General features: G+C 39.1%; 1 protein-coding gene across 2 annotated transcripts in view; it reads left to right on the plus strand.

The window, feature by feature from the left end:
- ADK (adenosine kinase) overlaps positions 1 to 16,428 on the plus strand; it is a 272,419-nt gene extending 255,991 nt beyond the window's left edge. For both annotated transcript variants that reach the window (XM_039553809.1, XM_039553810.1), the window contains exon 11: positions 15,255 to 16,428. In XM_039553809.1, coding sequence (XP_039409743.1) covers positions 15,255 to 15,379 — 125 coding nt within the window. In that variant the 3' untranslated portion in view covers positions 15,380 to 16,428. The remainder of the gene's footprint in view (positions 1 to 15,254) is intronic.
- The last annotated feature ends 751 nt before the right edge of the window (positions 16,429 to 17,179 follow it).

Consider the following 17,179-nt stretch of genomic DNA (forward strand, 5'->3'; position numbering starts at 1 on the left):
GGACCACAGCTGGTTTTCCCTCTGTAATGGAAGTCAGCTCAGCCATGGCAAATCTGCCTGGGCTGTCCTTGCAGTTAGACGCTTACCTGAGCGTCGGTGTGTGAGCTCAGCCTCTTGTTGCACCATGCTTCTCTCTCCTGTGACTCAAAGCAACATGAGCTTTAGAATATCTATAGTTCTTCCATTAGCTTCTGGGATATCTCAGTTCTCTTCTGTCACTCCATAAATAATAAATTGATCATTTATTCTCCTCAGAGAATAGATTTTCCTGAGTTAGTCCAGATGGGAGAATTGGGACTCATAGCAGTCTAGATACACAGGCGATTCTAGTCTTATGTGTACTGTGGTCTCCTTCTTCAAGGAGTCATTTAATTTTCCTTCCCATATGTAGGAAACAGAATACTGGACTGGATAGGCTTTGATTTGGTCTGTGTTTCATTTGGGGGAAATGTCTGTATTTTATCTGTATCACACTTTTCATGTGTTTTCAAAGTGTATTTATAACAGGAGAAGTTCTTTATTGTCTCCCTAGCAGCAAGCCCTGTGCCGTAGTGTAGGTAATACTGCTCAACATATGGATCTCTAGCATTGGGTCTAGCACTGAGCCAGCTGCAGTGTTACTGTCCTGACAGAATTTTTACTACAGGAAGGCTGTATTCTCTTCAGTGCTTTTCTGCTTCTTTCTTTGATTGAGGTTTTTATCAGTTGTTACTACCTAGGCAACAGTACATGTAATGTTTTGATTTTAGTGTCCTTGTAGTAAAATCTTTCAAAATTAATCCCTTAGCTAAAAAATTCACTCAGTGTTATAATATCCTCTCCTGAAAACTTAGTTCCTTTATTCGAACAGCAGAGAACAAGACTCTCATGGCAAAGTTTCCCATACTTCTCTGGAACCAGTATATTCGCTGGACTGAACAGTGGTTTTGCTGGAGCAGGTGTCTTGGCTGAGAGGGAAACGTGGGGTATAATGAGAACTAACCCCATCAAACAAGATTGATTTGCATTAGGAGGTCAGGTGTGTGTTAGACTCTATCACATTTTGAAAGATCTTACACAGAGACACTCTCTTCCAGAGGTATAACTCACAGATTGTAAGGAAATTCCTTCTCAATAATTATGCCAACTTGGCAAATCACCCCTCATATGTTTCTCCATGTACAAGTTGAAAAAAAGAAAACTGTTGGGGTTTTTTTTACTAGAACCAGTCTAACTACTGAAGCTCTTGAGACCTTAAAGTCAAGAAAAAGTTTAAAGACTCTAAGTTTCTGGGCGCTTGTAACTATGAGTTGATTCATGAGTTCAGCATTTCTAAACATGAAGCCGCTGGCCTCCGAGGAGAACTAGCTCACCCCAACAGCTAGCAGCAAGAAATAAACTGCATTCTTCAGTTGAAATGTGGTTTTATTAAGTTGGCACCAGGAATATCTCTGAATTTCTTGCCTCTTACTGCAGGCATCAAGTCATCTGCCACTCAGGCTGGTGCAGTGCACGAATAAGAAACTGGGTTTTAAAATCGCTGCAGGTATCTTTATGCTAAAAACACTTCTCTAAACAACACTGACACAGTTCAGCTTTTATTGCTTACCAGCAACACTGCTACCTTTTACAAGTTTAAGCAATAATGGTTTACTTTGTAGCATCTCAGCACCTCTTGTGGTTTTCAGAAGTACCACAGATTTTTGGTTATGAATCCCTGAAATACCCATAAATTTAAGTTGCAATTCCACCTCCAGATTATTATGACAGTGACAAATCACTGGAGCTTTGCTGACATGGCTTATGTCACAAGAGTCCTCTTAATGGAATTACAGCCTTAGTTTGTGGAGTTTGGGGAGCATTCTGTTGCTCATTAAATTAACATTTATTTATTACTAGTCAGCCCCAGCTTCAACCATTGCAATAATGATAATCAAAGCATACTTAATGGCAATAAATAGATTGAAATATGGACAGTTTTACCATCATATGCTTTCCTTTATGCTATCCTGCTCTCTTCAGCCAGAGTAGGTCTGCCTTCTGTTTGAACTCCCCTTTGTCATTGCCACTGTAACAAATGAAAACAATAAGCATCTGTTCTGATAGTTGCTGCCATTGTTCCCTGCAAAATCTCTCCCCTAGAATCTGTCTAGTCACTGGAACTGGGTAAAGAGTTCATAACAAATGAATAGGAGAAGGTATATAATCAATGTTTCTTCAGGTTCCATCAATATAAATATATTGACTTAATAATCTGCTATGATTTAGTCATATACTACATGAAAAGTACTAGAGTATGAAATGGAGCCACAAATCATTTTCAAGTAGCATGATGAAGCAGTGACAGACTGATCGCAGCAAGTGTGTATTACTTATCACCATGCTATAAAGATGTTATACCATTCTCAAGGAAAAGAAATCCCAAGGTAGAAGGAGCTCTTCATTAAGCATTGTACAGTGCCAGATAGGAGCTGATAGCAATTTGCCTCTGTCAGTATCAAAGGGGAGGTCAATGGCTCAAACCACCTGTCAATTTAAAAACGACATTGGCAGCTTTCATGTGCTGAGGAATCTCATAAAGCTGCTAGCTAGAGTTTGAAAGCTACAGTCGCAATTTTTTCGTGCACATACTTACAGAATAAGCAGTTCTCTCTCTTTCTCTTTCTTGTGAAGCCCAGCGTGAGCCTTATAAGATGGCCAACTCCTGTCTCAGCTATCAGACACAGGGAGAGCAGCAAAAGAGGAGTCATCCTCTTTTATGTGTCCTTGTGTGAGTGGGCCTCATGGCCTCCTTATCTCCTCTTTAGGGACCACAGGGCTTAGTGAAGATACTTCCCTCTTTTTGACTCTGAGCCAAACTGTCTCAGTAAAGCCATTTCCTCATCTTTAATAGAGAGGTTAATTCCAAACATTATTTTTCTGTCTTTATATAAGTGTCTCTACAAATTAGATGAAGACCTTGGACTTGTAGGAGTTTGCCTAAAGGTTCTCACATTGTTCAAATTTTAGCCTCTGTTCATGAGGTAAATGCAAATGATTTTCTAGAGTGACATCCAGCTTTGATTTCAGAACTAAGTGATATTTGATATTCTTCTACATTATTGAAGTATTGAAATATTATCTTTAGTGTGAAACACTCTGTGAGTATATTATACATGTACATATACATGTATGTATATTTATAAAATCACAGTACAAGAGATAAAAATACAGGTTTACAAAGAATACATAGTACACAGAATAACTGATCATTATTACTCCTCTACTGTTTAAAGATTGATTCAGAAACCTCTTTGGAAAAAGGTCTGGTTCTGTTTTCTGAATGCACTAGGATAGCTTTGGCGTATTTGGCTGAAGCTGGTGGATTGAAACAAGTATAATATTGATTAAATTGGAAACATAATTGAAACCAATATAATAATTCTTGTGCTGTTGCTCTGCAGAATCCATCGTTTATGGAAGGAACCCAGTGATTTTTAAAATGAAAAAATCATCTTGATGGGATTTGACATTACCTGAGTTGACCCCGCCTTAAGCCAGGTGCAGGTGACCTCCAGAGGTCTCTTCCCACCTAAATTGTGTTATGGTCCTATGAGTTTTAATCCTATAGGTATTAAGTTCCCAGGTGCCAGTTCCTGCTCCTCTAGAAATCCAGACTCAGTCATCTTCTGAGGGCAATGCTGGTGGCTCCGGAGTAGGAGCTGACTGAATTAAAAATGAAGCTCATGGAATGGGAATTCCATCTTCTTGCAATAAATCTGTTCTAGGGCAAAGAGGGACTGTATCATGACTTAGTCTAATAAGTCCCTTCTGTATTGATTGTGAAAGAATTGTGGTGATAGAGGCATGTGCACGTGTGAGAAATGAAATAAGCTTTTATGTATAGTTCCTATATGACTATTCCAGGAGTGCTGAACATGCAAAAAGATCTGATAATGCCTTCAGCAGAGGCAGATTTGAATGTTTTTTCAGAACGCTAAATTATGAGTAAGCTTGTGACTATATTAAAAAGAAAGTTGCTTAATGGATTTCTAGGGCTCTTGAAGATTGAGGAAGAATTTGTTTACACTAAAAACAAATATTTCTCTTATTTGTTGTATTTTTCTCTCTGTATAAATCTGTGCTGTAAGGGGTGCTCTTCCTCCAGAATTCACCACCCCTAGAACATTCTAGATTTGTTGAAATGGGCGTTCAAGGAGCTAGGAACAGTTCTTTACTGAACAGCAGGAGTGTGATATCAGAAGCTACTTCATCCACTTATAGCGGTCTTTAATTTTTATAAGGTTTTTATACTTGTTTAAGATACCTTGGGAAGTTGTCATCATTTTTTAATCACATTTGATAGAGAGAAATACAGTGGATAAAATATCACTGCTGTGAAGTACTCCCTTCTGATAACACCAGAGCTCTGAGATGCAGTTTTACTTGCCATCTGGGAGCAAGGGATATTTTTTTGGTGATATCAATTAAATATGTATGTGCATGTAACTTGTAATGGCTGATTGTTGCTACAAAATTTATCTTCACCAGCAAAGAGAGAGGGGATACTACTTTGAATTGTTCTGTCTTTTCTTTGAAGATAACTGTTATAACAGAAAGCAGCACTCTCTTAGTTTTCATTTGTACGACATGGGTGGCTAATTGCCTCTGAGCAGTCCTGTTGTTACTGAGATCATGGCGGATGAGATAGGAAGCTTTGAAATAAGAATACTTACTTAGTGTCATCAGCACTTTGACTGACAGCCCATTTTGCCCGTCTTTACTACTCTGGTTTATAAACAGCATACATGAGCATAATAGCTGAGCTGCAGAGAGGGCATCAATCTCTACTTGCTAGGGGATAACTTGTCGACGTGCCCATGACTTACCACCCCTGTGTTCTGATGGCATTCGGAACTCTCTCAGATAAACATCACACATAAACGCGGGCTATTAGATGATCATATTACCTCTGTAACTGACCTTCTGCAAACTAGAAAATGACCAGATTATATGTTCCTGGTTGAAGTTTCTCAGTCTCAGCTAGAGGCACATCATTATTCTGATCAATAGTGTAGCCAGTTGCTAGTAATTCCAACATTAGTATTGGTTCATTTGCGAAATTTGCCACAGTTTGAATTGCAGCTACTTAAACAAACCCATAAAAATAGATATCACTCAGAAAAAAACATGGAATATATCTGTTTCCTTTTTAATTCCCTACTTCTTTTTTCACCAATATCCATTCAAAATTATTTCCTTGGAAAGAATACCCTCTTCTGTGCTGACATTATACTTAAACCTGGTTGCATGTGTTGTCAAAGTATAATTGTGATTATTCTGTTTTCATTGTTTTGTTTCAATTGCTACCCTTCTCTTGGTCTGTAACTGTTCCTCCCAATTTCGTTACTTATGTATTTTTATCATAATATAGTAATGTAAATACAGTAGTTCACATTTTCACCTATTCCATTTAAAGGCAATCCAGAAAAAGACGTAGTAGAATAAAAGTAAGGCAAAACATTAGTATACTTGCTGTCATTTCTTAAATAACACGTAGAAGTGAAAGATCCACTTAAAAGGATCAGTGTATGGAATTAAAAAACCCTCAAAGTTTCTAATTAGTCTGAAGCAGGACCTGATTCCTTTAGCCTCTGTGTCTCGCTTCCTGTCAGTGACACCGTCAGTGTTAGGGAGCCTCAGTACACAGCAAGAGGATTAATATTTTGCAAAATTGGGTTTTAAAAGGCCTAATTTACCTCACTATAAATTCAGTGACATTCTGGACAGGTTTTGTGAAAAATAAACATCAAATAGGTTGTGTACATTTTAAAAAACGACCTACTATGTTAAAAACAGATTTTCAAAACCAATTATAAAGTTCCAATTTTTGCTGTAATAGCTATGGGACAATTACAAATTGACTTAACGCCTCAAAGCAAATCATCACCGTTTAAAATACTTTGTCATGCCTACTATCCCTACCCTCATAACATTTCATTTTATGTTAATGTGTCATGTGTTAGAAAATCATGTAATGATAAAGAAAATGTTCATGTGGAAGGTTAGAAATTACTTTAATGAGTTACTATTACCTTGCTTGCAGACTGTTGGCAATATTTTTGTGTTATTTTAATGTATTCTGAGTAGAGACAGAGGCACTCGTCAGATTGGATCATCAAGAACATTCCCCTGGGAATCAGGACAGGATATAGTCCCCTAAGAAATGATGTGTCAGATTAAGCTGATGCTATATTCGCAGGAGATAAAACACCACTCAATGAGATATAAAAATACACTGAAATACGTTGTCTATTTGACATCTAACATGCTTCAGTGGGTGCTAAGGACATGGACACAATGACCATAAGGACACTTCTCAGGCTGTGGTGTTCACAGGCTGGGTCCTCACTCACTTACAGCTGCTCTATTATATAAGAGGATGGTAAAGTCTCCCAGAATTTGTTCACTTCCCCCACACTGCAATGGGCTCATACTTGAAGTGGGAAGATGGCAAGATTGCAGTAAAAAGGAATTAAAAGAAAAAACGTGGTCCTGGTTAAAAGCAGTGGTAGTAGCAGTGCTTGTAGGTTGATTTGACACTGATCTCTGACTCCATGGAAAGGGACATTACTGTTACTGGTGATCAGTAAATTTTTGCTAACAATCCAGAACTGTAACCGATATTTAAAGAGGCAAAAGATGTTAAGTGTCACTGTATTAAAATAGGAGCATTATGAATATAATGCTAGAGTAGGCTATTTCAGCCCACAAAAGTCAAGAAATTCATAGGCTGCTTAGCTCCTGTATTCCCACTGCACTGGGTGTTGCTTTTTGATTCTCTTTGCATACTGCTGGCTTGGCTGTGTGAAAGCACACCTGCAAATAAAACTCTCCTGAGAGGTGGTTGTTCTGCAAATGCAACTTCAGATCTCCTAACTTTTGTGCATGTGAATCTTGGCCATGAAGTTACGTTTGTGTAACCTTTTTTGCACTTGAATATATGTTAAAAACTGAGTAGGGGATAGTACATATTATTCCATTTTATTATCCTTAGAATTTCATTGTATCTGTAGTAAATTGGCACAGTTCTTTTCCTCTTATTCCAAGCAGTAATTGTACTAATCTGCACCATTTAGTGTCAATACGACAGATCTGGTTTGAGGCTCAGAAATTTTCCCCAGGTGCTAATAAAAGAAAGCTTATTTCAGTCTGTTGTCTCAAAAATTACTAAGAAGAATTTTAGATTTTGAAGTACACTTCTAGGAAATGCTTTTAGGAAAAACAAAGAGAAATATCATTCTGGAAAGTTGGTTTTTTTTCAAATAGAGAGGATACTTCCAATGAAAATACCTGTTTCTGGTTTGGCACATGGAGTGCCTTGAATACTCCTTGTAAGCTTGGAGGGGGCTTTTTTAATCAAATGTTTCCCCTGGAGGCTGCTGGAGACAAGCCTAAGGCAACTAGATTCTGATCCTAAAGGAAATTTCCCAAAGCTCATCATGTGGACTTAAAAATGAAAAATAGGACCAAACCATGAGAAGTTATAACTTTGCTATCATTTTCCTCTATCACATCTTTCTTGGAGCATATTATAGACTGAAATGGTTCTTTTCTTGGACAATAAGATGCGCTGGGGAATTTAATAGAAGTTATTTGCAACAGATTATAAATAGAGTCCACTGAGGATGATTAATGTGGAAGGGTGTCAGAGGATAAAACACTTTTTATATTTATAATAAAATATAACAAAGCTCCAGCTTTGAGCCATTCCCTCTCTGAAGGTGGACAGTATGCAGTCAAGGCACAGGGCAGTGATAGGAAAACTCACATCAATTTAAGTAGGCTTCACCTCAGGGTCTGTTTTCTCATCCATGGCACAGCTCTCAGGAGTAAAGCATTACAGAGCTGCATACATTGTTCCTACTTGAATGAAAGCATCAAAGAACCAAGACTGCTGATTTTCCTTAGAGGGAGTTTCTGGTGGGCCTGGGCACCTATACAGGTGCCTGGGAACTATGATTACACCTTGTTCTCTGAGCTGCAGTGAGCTGGCCCAGTAGAGCCAAACAGTGGCAATCATGTGCAATGCAATGAAATTATTCAGCCTTGAGTAACTGATTCCTACTGGAATAACAGGGATGTAATGAAGTTTTATTTCTTTTTTTTTTTATTGTTACATTTCTGCAGAAATCTTTCATTAACATTTCCCACATGTAATGGTTTAAAGCATTAGAGTCCGTGTTCTTTTTTTTTTCTTTGTGTATTCAACACCTCCTCTCCATTCCAGGAAAAGGCTGCTAAACTGAAAACACTCCTTTCACTTATTCATAGTTGTGTAGTAAATGCAAAGTTGTATTTTTTGCATGTGTCCATAAATGACTGTATAACCTCAGAGTGAGGAAGATGTACACCCATCTGAGTGATCCTTACAGAAATTCAATGCATTCAAAATGTGTCTGTAAATAAGAAGAAAACAAGAGGGATAGGCATAGCAATACCAGTATCACTGCTTTTCTTAAAACATGCTTGGTTTAGTATTCACACTGGTGATTACAAAATAAGAAGTTTCTTGTACACAGGCAGTGAAATGCTTTTAGCACGTGACCATTTTATAAATAAAGTAAATATAGACTTCTGAAACATTTTATTCCTGATCTCATGGTTTTGTCATTCTCTGGAAGTAAAAATATTGACATTTACCAGGCTGTTTGTTCCAGCTTTCTGGTCTCCTGCAGTTTATTTATATAACAACCTTATCGATGAGCCTCTTACTCAGCTCTCTAGGTTTAACTGAGTTGAGTCGATTTGCTACCACAGCTTCAAGTTGCTGTTACAGAACAAGCAAGACATCCTAATAAAGCTGTAAACGTGTTTACTCAAACATGGTATTGATTTTACTTGGAGAGGGAGAAGCTAGTGCTTAGCATGGTGTCAGGGAGGATGAATTTAACTGCAGTTTTTCATTGTCATCTGTCATGGTTGTGAAACACTAAGTGAAGCCACAAGAGGATAATTAGAATTGCCAGAAATTTAGCCCCTAAAATCAGTTAACCACTTGAGATTTTTGTAGTTTAATTAGTTTTTATTAAAACTTTCCTCCAGTGGTGTAGTCAGAAAGGATTTTCTAATGTTCTTTTCAGTGAGAGATTTCAAGGTTGCCACTTGTTAGATATACATCTTAAATGACCATTTTTACGGAAGGGTTGGTAACCTTTTTTCTCTCAATTGTAATTAGCCTGTCACTACAGTTCTGTGTAAGCACAGAGCCATTTCATTTTCAAGGAGAGAAAAAGACACGTTTCTATGCATATACATTTGTAGTTAATAACATATATATACATGTATGGAATCATTCTTACAGTAAATTTTGAAGAGAAAGTGCTAAAGTGCATGAAGGTTGAAAGAAATATAGAATGTTTGAAGATGCTTACATTTAATTTGTCTTATATACTGTAAGTCTGATGTGTCAGACCACAGTGCCAAAAGACATGAAAACCAAAGAAGCCAAATCCCACCCTTAATCAAAAACGTTTCCATTTAGAATAGCCAACATTTGGTTTGATAGCAATGGGCAGGGCCTCTGGCTTACCACAGTTCTTGGCTGTAATATCCACCATCTGCCACAAAATTAAAAAAGGAGAAACCTCAGCATGTTGACGTACGGTCGTTCAGTGACTATATTGCAGAATCAACTGATGCCAACATCTTTTACAAAATCTAGGGTGGCTGGTTGGCTCTTGGCAGCAGCATTGCCAGCCACCTGATTACAACTGACCAGGCTCCAGGCAACATTAACCCACTCCAACAGTGCTAAAAGACATCCAAAAAAGCCCCAATTGTATCAGCTACAAGGCTGTACATTGACTGGGTGATGTTTCTTGAAAACTGCATCTTCCCACACTCCTGGCCTGGAAATCTAGTGGAATCACATAAAAAAAGATGAGTGTTCCAGCAACTGTGATAAATTCTGTATATGAACAAGAGTGTAGAAAGGTGTTTGCAACTGTCCCCATGGTGGAATAACACCATTTTAAAAAGTGCAGTGCACAAATTAGGCTGAAGAAATTTTAAATACAAAAAAGAGGAGGCAGCTCAGCTGGTCATGATCCTTTCTGTGGCTGGGACAATTCTGATGGTGAATGGCCTGGCTAGCATGGACTATATGCTTCAGGGTTCATATGGAAGCAGAATTGTCTGGGAAAATCACATAGCAAAAAGGTTTTGAGGGGCTCTGACTCAGGGTCAGCTTGTAGTTGTTTATAATTGATGCATTTGATAATTGGATTTTTTCAGCTTTTCTCTCTTGCATTAAAAAAAAATAATAATTTTGCCATGGGCATTTTGTAAAGGTTGGAAGTGTGAGAGAAACTGAAGAAAGACGAGTAGTGGGGGAGCTGGGTGTCGGAGGCTATAAATGGATTTTCAGCCAGCATTAGTAATTAACAGTCATTAAAATTAATTGTCAAGTGTACAATTTGAAATGAAACATTTGGCTTCAATATGAGCTGTTTTTAAGTGTTGTTAAACCATTACTGAAGCAGACCAGAACTGTTTTAAATCTCCACCATTGGACTCCCACATTTGTGCCCAACTGCACTAGGGCTAAGTGTTCATTCAGAATTGCCACTAATAATCTGGAAATAAAACTTTCAAAGAAATCACTGGTTTCAGTGAAATGGCCTCTGAAATATCTGGTTTGCTAGGAAATCAATTTGGTTCTCCTTTAATGATTTTTAAATGCTACTCAACTCTTAGGAGTAACAAAGTGAAGACAACACCTTTTGTGTCAGTCAGTGGACTGTCTTGCTGTGTCTTCTTAAACTTATACTGATGTCCCCAAAGAGATTTGAGCTGGTCTCAGTGAGGGCCTCCGTTCGGGTCTGGATGTGAGGCTCAAGCACCACACCTGGCTTACAGGACTTTCCATTTGATGTGGAGCACAAAAAAGGAAGAAAGCAACTTCACTTTTCTGTCCCTCATTCTGTTTGCAGACCTAACAATTACAAACATTGTCTTTGAGAATATGTAGTAAGGAAGCTGGAGATAATAAAGATTAACTCTCAAATATTTCAGGCACGCTTTTCAGAGCAAAGTGATTCCAGAGTCGCTTTTCTCAACTGACCAGAAAAGAAATAATTAAGGGCCAAAAATAGCTATTGGTATGTTATAATCACTTCTATCATCTGAGAATGCAAATACATTTTGTACCACTCTAAGGTTTAAAGCAACTTTTGAAGCAAAGTTGTCTTTTTTCTAGGAAGATAAGTGGGATGAATTGGACCCAGTTCCAAATAAATTCTCACTGTTAGTAGGTGCAAGGTGGTTAGTTGGCTATCCTTGCCTGTGAAGGACAAAAGGCATCCCAGTCTACTCTGAAAGCTTACCAGAATGGCTCATTACATCAAGGTGGCTTGCTAGACATCCTGCAACTGCCTTTTGCCTTACTCCATAAACAGGTAACATGTTGGATAACAAGGCAGGAGGTAGACGGGAAAGCCTTGAGTTTGGCTCTTGCCTTTGTGTTCTAGTGTGACGAGAGTGGTGCACAATGCTTCCAACAGCATCCACAGCTTCAGCAGTGCAGAAATGCTACTGCAGAACAGCTGCAGTTAGAACATGGTAAACAATATTGCCTGAAGTTGTTTTGGTAAAATACTTGAAGTGAGGCTGTCTTGTGTAGCCAAAATATACTACTGCTTTCTGCACTTCATCCCAGTGATAGCCAGGGACTAGTTCAGACCACACAGAAATGAAGTAGATGCTGAGCTACTTTAGTATGTGCTGAGATGATCTAGGTTTGTGATCCCAGGCCTGTGATACAGGATCAGAGTTCAATCCTGCCCTTTTGGTGTCTGAAGTTGTAGGAGGAGTATGAAGTAAGTCTGAAGCCATGTTCACTTATCTTCTTGCATTTCCAGTCATGGCACCTTAAAGAGATTACTTAAAGCCTTCAACTGCTTCTAATCTTCCCTCCACCACCCTGCTCACTGGTCGGGCTGTTTGAGTGCTCACTAACCCACTTCAGTTTCAATCAGCTGGGTTAGCAAAGATCCCCTGTTTAAACAGCTACTGTTTAAACTGCTCTGGCTCATTTTGACAGGGTATCAGGTTATACCAGCAGCAAAGAAGCATGGTGAAAAACAGATGGGGGAGTAACTTCTTCAGCTGGAACTCAGATTTGAATCCATGCCTTGAGAGTATGACTCATGGGGTTTGCATCACAGTACCTTATACACTGGGGGAGGCAAACTCTGAATTATATTCTGACCATGTTGCTTTTTACTGCATTAAAAAACAGAAAAGAATGAAAAGAACATTCTGCAGCTAAGGCATCCAACCTGATAGAGCTCTTTGCTTCTCTGCTCAAACAACACTGCTTTCTGGTGTTCCCTCGGGGTCTGCTTTGCCAGCTGCCTAGTCTTACTATGTGATGTAGTTCTGTGTTTGTGATATGTGTGTTTGTATTGTCATTCGATGCGATATTGTGTCAGAGACTGCTATTTCCATTTCATCTATGAAACACATACCTTTTAAGAGAAACTCAGCAGACAAGAGAATGGTTTGAGGGCAAACTCCCCACTGCAGTTTCTACATATCTCATATATGACAGCTGTACTTAATGTCATTTCTGCACCACTCTGAAATCACAGAGCTCTCATTTCTATCCCCAATTAAAACAAGATGTTTTTTCACCTGACTCTGCTTTCACTTAGATCAGAATAAATAAGAAGTAACTTCACTGAAGACAAAAGAGTCATGCTAACTTGAAACTACAGTGAGCCTGGGAGGTGGTGACAGTGTCAGTCTAGTTGGTACTGAAAAGTAATTCATGTTTTATGGTCCTTCGCTCTGTGGATTTTCTCATCTTCATGTATGTTTGATGCCTTGATCATAAATGTAGAGGACAGTTGTTCTTTCTTGTATAAACCTCTCTCTGAATTCATGCTCTGCACAAAACCTAGCCCCATGTTTGCCTTTGGAGACCTGCCCAGTGCATCTTCATACTTACTGAGTCAGAAATGGACTGTCTGAACAGCCTCATTTTACATATGGTTACAACTTGCTCTGAAGTTTTAACCACCCAGAAGCACACTGGCAAGCTCCTGCCTCCCAGGCAGTTTAAATTTAATGATTGACACCCTCCACGTATCCAAGAAAGTTTCTCCTAAGAATGCATGTTAATTTAATGGAGAGCAGACCATTTTCATCTCGTTATTCAGAAACGATCTGACTTCTGCCAGGCATGCTGTTTGAATTTCTCAACTGTTACCCAACTATTGCAGCTGGACCATCCTGCCACAGTTGTGTTGTCTGTCATCCCTGACTGCCATCAGTGATAGAACTCACAGCACAATTTCTTCCTGTTTCAGATTCTTATCTTTGTATACTGATAACTCCTGTCTTCTTCACTTGAGCTTATGGACTTACCTTTTGTTGGTGAAGGAGTCATTTTTTCCCAGCTATTGTCAGTCAATATCTGTGAAATTCCAGCCAACATGTAGTTCTCCTAGAAAAGTATTGATGACAGAAATTTGTGAGTTTTCTCCTTTTTTAACTAATCTGCCTACTCTCTATGGCCTCCATATTCCAATGAAAAGTGGTTGATTTATCAATTTTGTAGTTTCAAACTCTTCTCCAATTTGGTGCAGTTTAGAGAAAACTATATATCTATTAGGCTTCTTTTCACTATCAGTCATGACCAAGAAGCCAAGATAGATATTGGTAATTCATGAAAACAGATCCTTTGCTCACCAGTATTATCCTTCATTAATCTAACCTTATTTTTCTTGTTTTACATGATATTTAATCTGCAAAGAGCAGACATCATTGCATAGGATGAAATATTTTTATTATCTTCTAAAATTATGCTGTAGCATACCACAAAAGGAAATATTTAGAAATGGAGCACAGGTTAAATGAGAACATCACAATATAATGTAGAGCCTTTGTCCCAACAGTAACCCAGATGGACAGAGAAAGTGAATATGGAAGCAAGCTAGCAAAACATACCAGCTTTGAAACAAAATTTGCAATATGTCAGAAGTTGGTACCTATGAGTTACACAGTACGTAGCAGAGACATGGTTTCAAGACTGCATTTGTACTGTCAAGGCCCAAAGCCTGAGCATGACAGAAACTTGAAATGGTGGATGAAATCTTTAAAAAGAACATCTTTCAGCTTGCTAGAATTCTGATTTTCTTGGGGAAGTCTCACTTTCCTTCTGTGATTGGACAAGGAAGAGAGATACATCTGAAACATATTAAAAACAGGATAAAAGTGAATAAAATATTACCTCTAGAATGACAGAGTAGAGTTGTAAATTATAAGATACCAAGTTTACTTCTCACATCTTGAAGACCTCTTCCAAATGTAAAATACGTATTTCACCTCTGCCGTAAGTTCTGTCACGCTTTTGATCACAATAGTTTCAGGCAAGACAAAATGTTTCAGAAATGAGGGACTCAATTCATAAAATTTCTGGTGCTGCTTGTACTTAACTTCTCCAAGTACCTTTTCAGGATTCCCTGCCTCTATTCATTTAAGAGGTGCTCAGGTTTTCAGAGCACTCAGCTCCCAGTGATTCCTGGCTTTCCAAGCCGTGCATGCCAGGCTGTGCCAGCTGCAGCCGTGAACTGCATGCCCCGATTCTGAGAGGCGCCTGGTTTGCTGTTTGCTGTTCAGGGGGGTATTGCACATGCTCAGAGGTACCCTCTGTTGCTGAAGTCTTAGATTCAATGTCCCATAATCAATGGCAGCAGATGTCATCTAACTTTCCTCGTCAGGTAAAAGTTTTTCACCTTCTTTGCACTGTGAGCACCTGTAACTCTGAATAGAATGTTTCTCATTGCATGCCTTTCTCTTTTTTGGAGAAAAGCTTGGACACAGTGGTGTGGGGCTGTAGCTGTACCCAGTAAGAACAGAAGGAACTCTCTTCAGCAGGCAAAACTGCTTCTTTGTTTTTAAAATGTTCTTTGAGGAATCAGGGGTTGTCTCCATAAAGAAGAGGGCAAGAATGCTGGTAAAATCATTTTGAGAACACTAATAATGATCAGTCTTGATAATCTTTAATTTACTGGAAGCTACCAAGTGAAGACTTCAGAAAGAAATAGCAGCAGCACCACTCCAGCCCTGCAGGTCACTCAAGTGTGATTCTCAATTTAAGCTGGCCAGGCTGCAGGGGTACATACAGGCAGGCCAGTATTTCAGTGCTTTGCCCTGTAACAAACAGGTACACTCAAAAAACTAATCTGACCATTTTCTCCCTTCTCTTTCTCTCCCACTATGTCCCATAGGCTTTCTGTCCCAGCTCGTCTATGACCGGCCGGTGACCGAGTGCATCCGGGCTGGACATTACGCAGCCAGCGTAATTATCAAGCGTTCAGGTTGCACCTTCCCAGAGAAGCCTGACTTCCACTGATAGTGGTGAATTGGAGGGATCAAGAGTAACTTCTGTGTTGCCATGGGATTGCTGCCTAAAATTTTTCCTCCTTCCCTTTCCTTACCTTGCCAGTACCTGCATCAACGCTTCTGTACTTCTGTTCATGGTATTCTAAACAAAATATATGTTTCTATGGTGTTTTCCATTTCATACATCTGCCATGTCTCAGTAGTCTTAACTTCTGGAAACAGTGCTAAGTGAAGCTTATTATCGCATCCATCAGGAAAAAGTGTTCTATTTACACAGTTTCCAAGGAAGTCCCATTTAAATGATACCGCTGATTAGCACCATTAAAATACTTCTGTTGAATTATCTAGTTTGTATCCAGCTGTGGCCAAATCCTATTCAACTTACATGAAATCAACAGACCTGGCTTTATTTGTCACTTAACCTTATAAACAGGGAATTGTTCTTTCTGTTTAGCAGAGTCAGACCTGTGTAAAGAGTGGTGTAAATATCCCAGGAATTTCCATACATATTGGAGTGTACAAGATCTGGCCATCAGATAGCCCAGCTTCCATGAAAGTACATCACTGCTTTGTCAGTAATTTAAAGACCTGATCCACAGCTGATATCATGCATTCAGCCATCTTGCACTGATGGCAGTAGCTGTGGGTCTGGCCACTTTTATCTGTCCTTACATCTGTAGGTCTATAGGTACAGTCACTTTTATCTGTCAGGTCAGCTAGCAGATAGGTACTTTCAGTGATTTCAGGGCAGATGCATGAGTTGGTGGTGAAAATAAACATACAGATAGGTCCTATCTCCTCCATGTGAGCTTTCTAGAGGCTACATTAAGGTACACATAATGAAAATGAGGTACAGAAATATTTATGCAGGATATATTGACAGGATATGCCAAATGGAATCTCTGAAACGCACATTTTTAAACTTTTAATTTACTTTGGATAATTAAGCAATATGGTGGATTTTGTTTGTATTTACAGTATTCAAAAGGTGATCTGACACTGCATTCATTACTTTGCTATGTAATTTGATACTGATAAATAAAAAATTGTTATACAGTATCTCCTGGTTTTGTATTCATATGTGTCTGTCTTTCTTCTGTGTATCCTACTGAAATGGGAACAAGAAATGGGTGCTTAACCCACAGTACGTGCAAAATCTCAGCATTTCATGCATGACTTTCAGTGTCCAGGTGGGTGTTCAAGGGTGATCTCAGCAGTAAGGAAGAGAAGGAACGTCAAATTGGTGTTTGTACTACAGAAGAGATGAAAAATTAATGGCTAGTGTTGATCAAAGAATGTTAACAGTTCCGGGTTCACACTTTACTGCCCAGGATGGAACAAAGGACTCACAGAGATTGAATGCTGTTATTGCAGTTTGTGTATTGCAAAGAGCATAGGGGGAATCAAGGCTATGATCCCAATTCCCTTGTTTGGCCCAGCATCCAGTCTGGCACATTGGACAACAGGCTCTGTCATCTTAAGAGATCACCTGGTGTGGGATTCCTGCAAGTGCATCAACCAGCGACTTCTGCAAATCCTCACGGGTCCATGGAACTGCACTGCTGCAAGCACATGCATGGTGAGTCCCTCCTGCTCTGCAAGGCCTCTGGCTCACACGTGCTGCCTGAGAAAGGTCCTGTGTACAGGCCTTGTCTGTCTTCCAACCTGCTCATGAACAGCTTTGTGCAAATAAGACTTGTCTGTTTCATCATAGTGCTACTCTTAAAACAGCTTTAGGCTGTACATTTCTCATGTTCTGGCATAGGTGAGAGGAAGAGGAATTAATATGTTGGAGTGAAAATAGAATGGC

The sequence above is a fragment of the Corvus cornix genome, chromosome 6 (genome assembly GCF_000738735.6).
Source record: "Corvus cornix cornix isolate S_Up_H32 chromosome 6, ASM73873v5, whole genome shotgun sequence".
Lineage (NCBI taxonomy): Eukaryota > Metazoa > Chordata > Aves > Passeriformes > Corvidae > Corvus > Corvus cornix.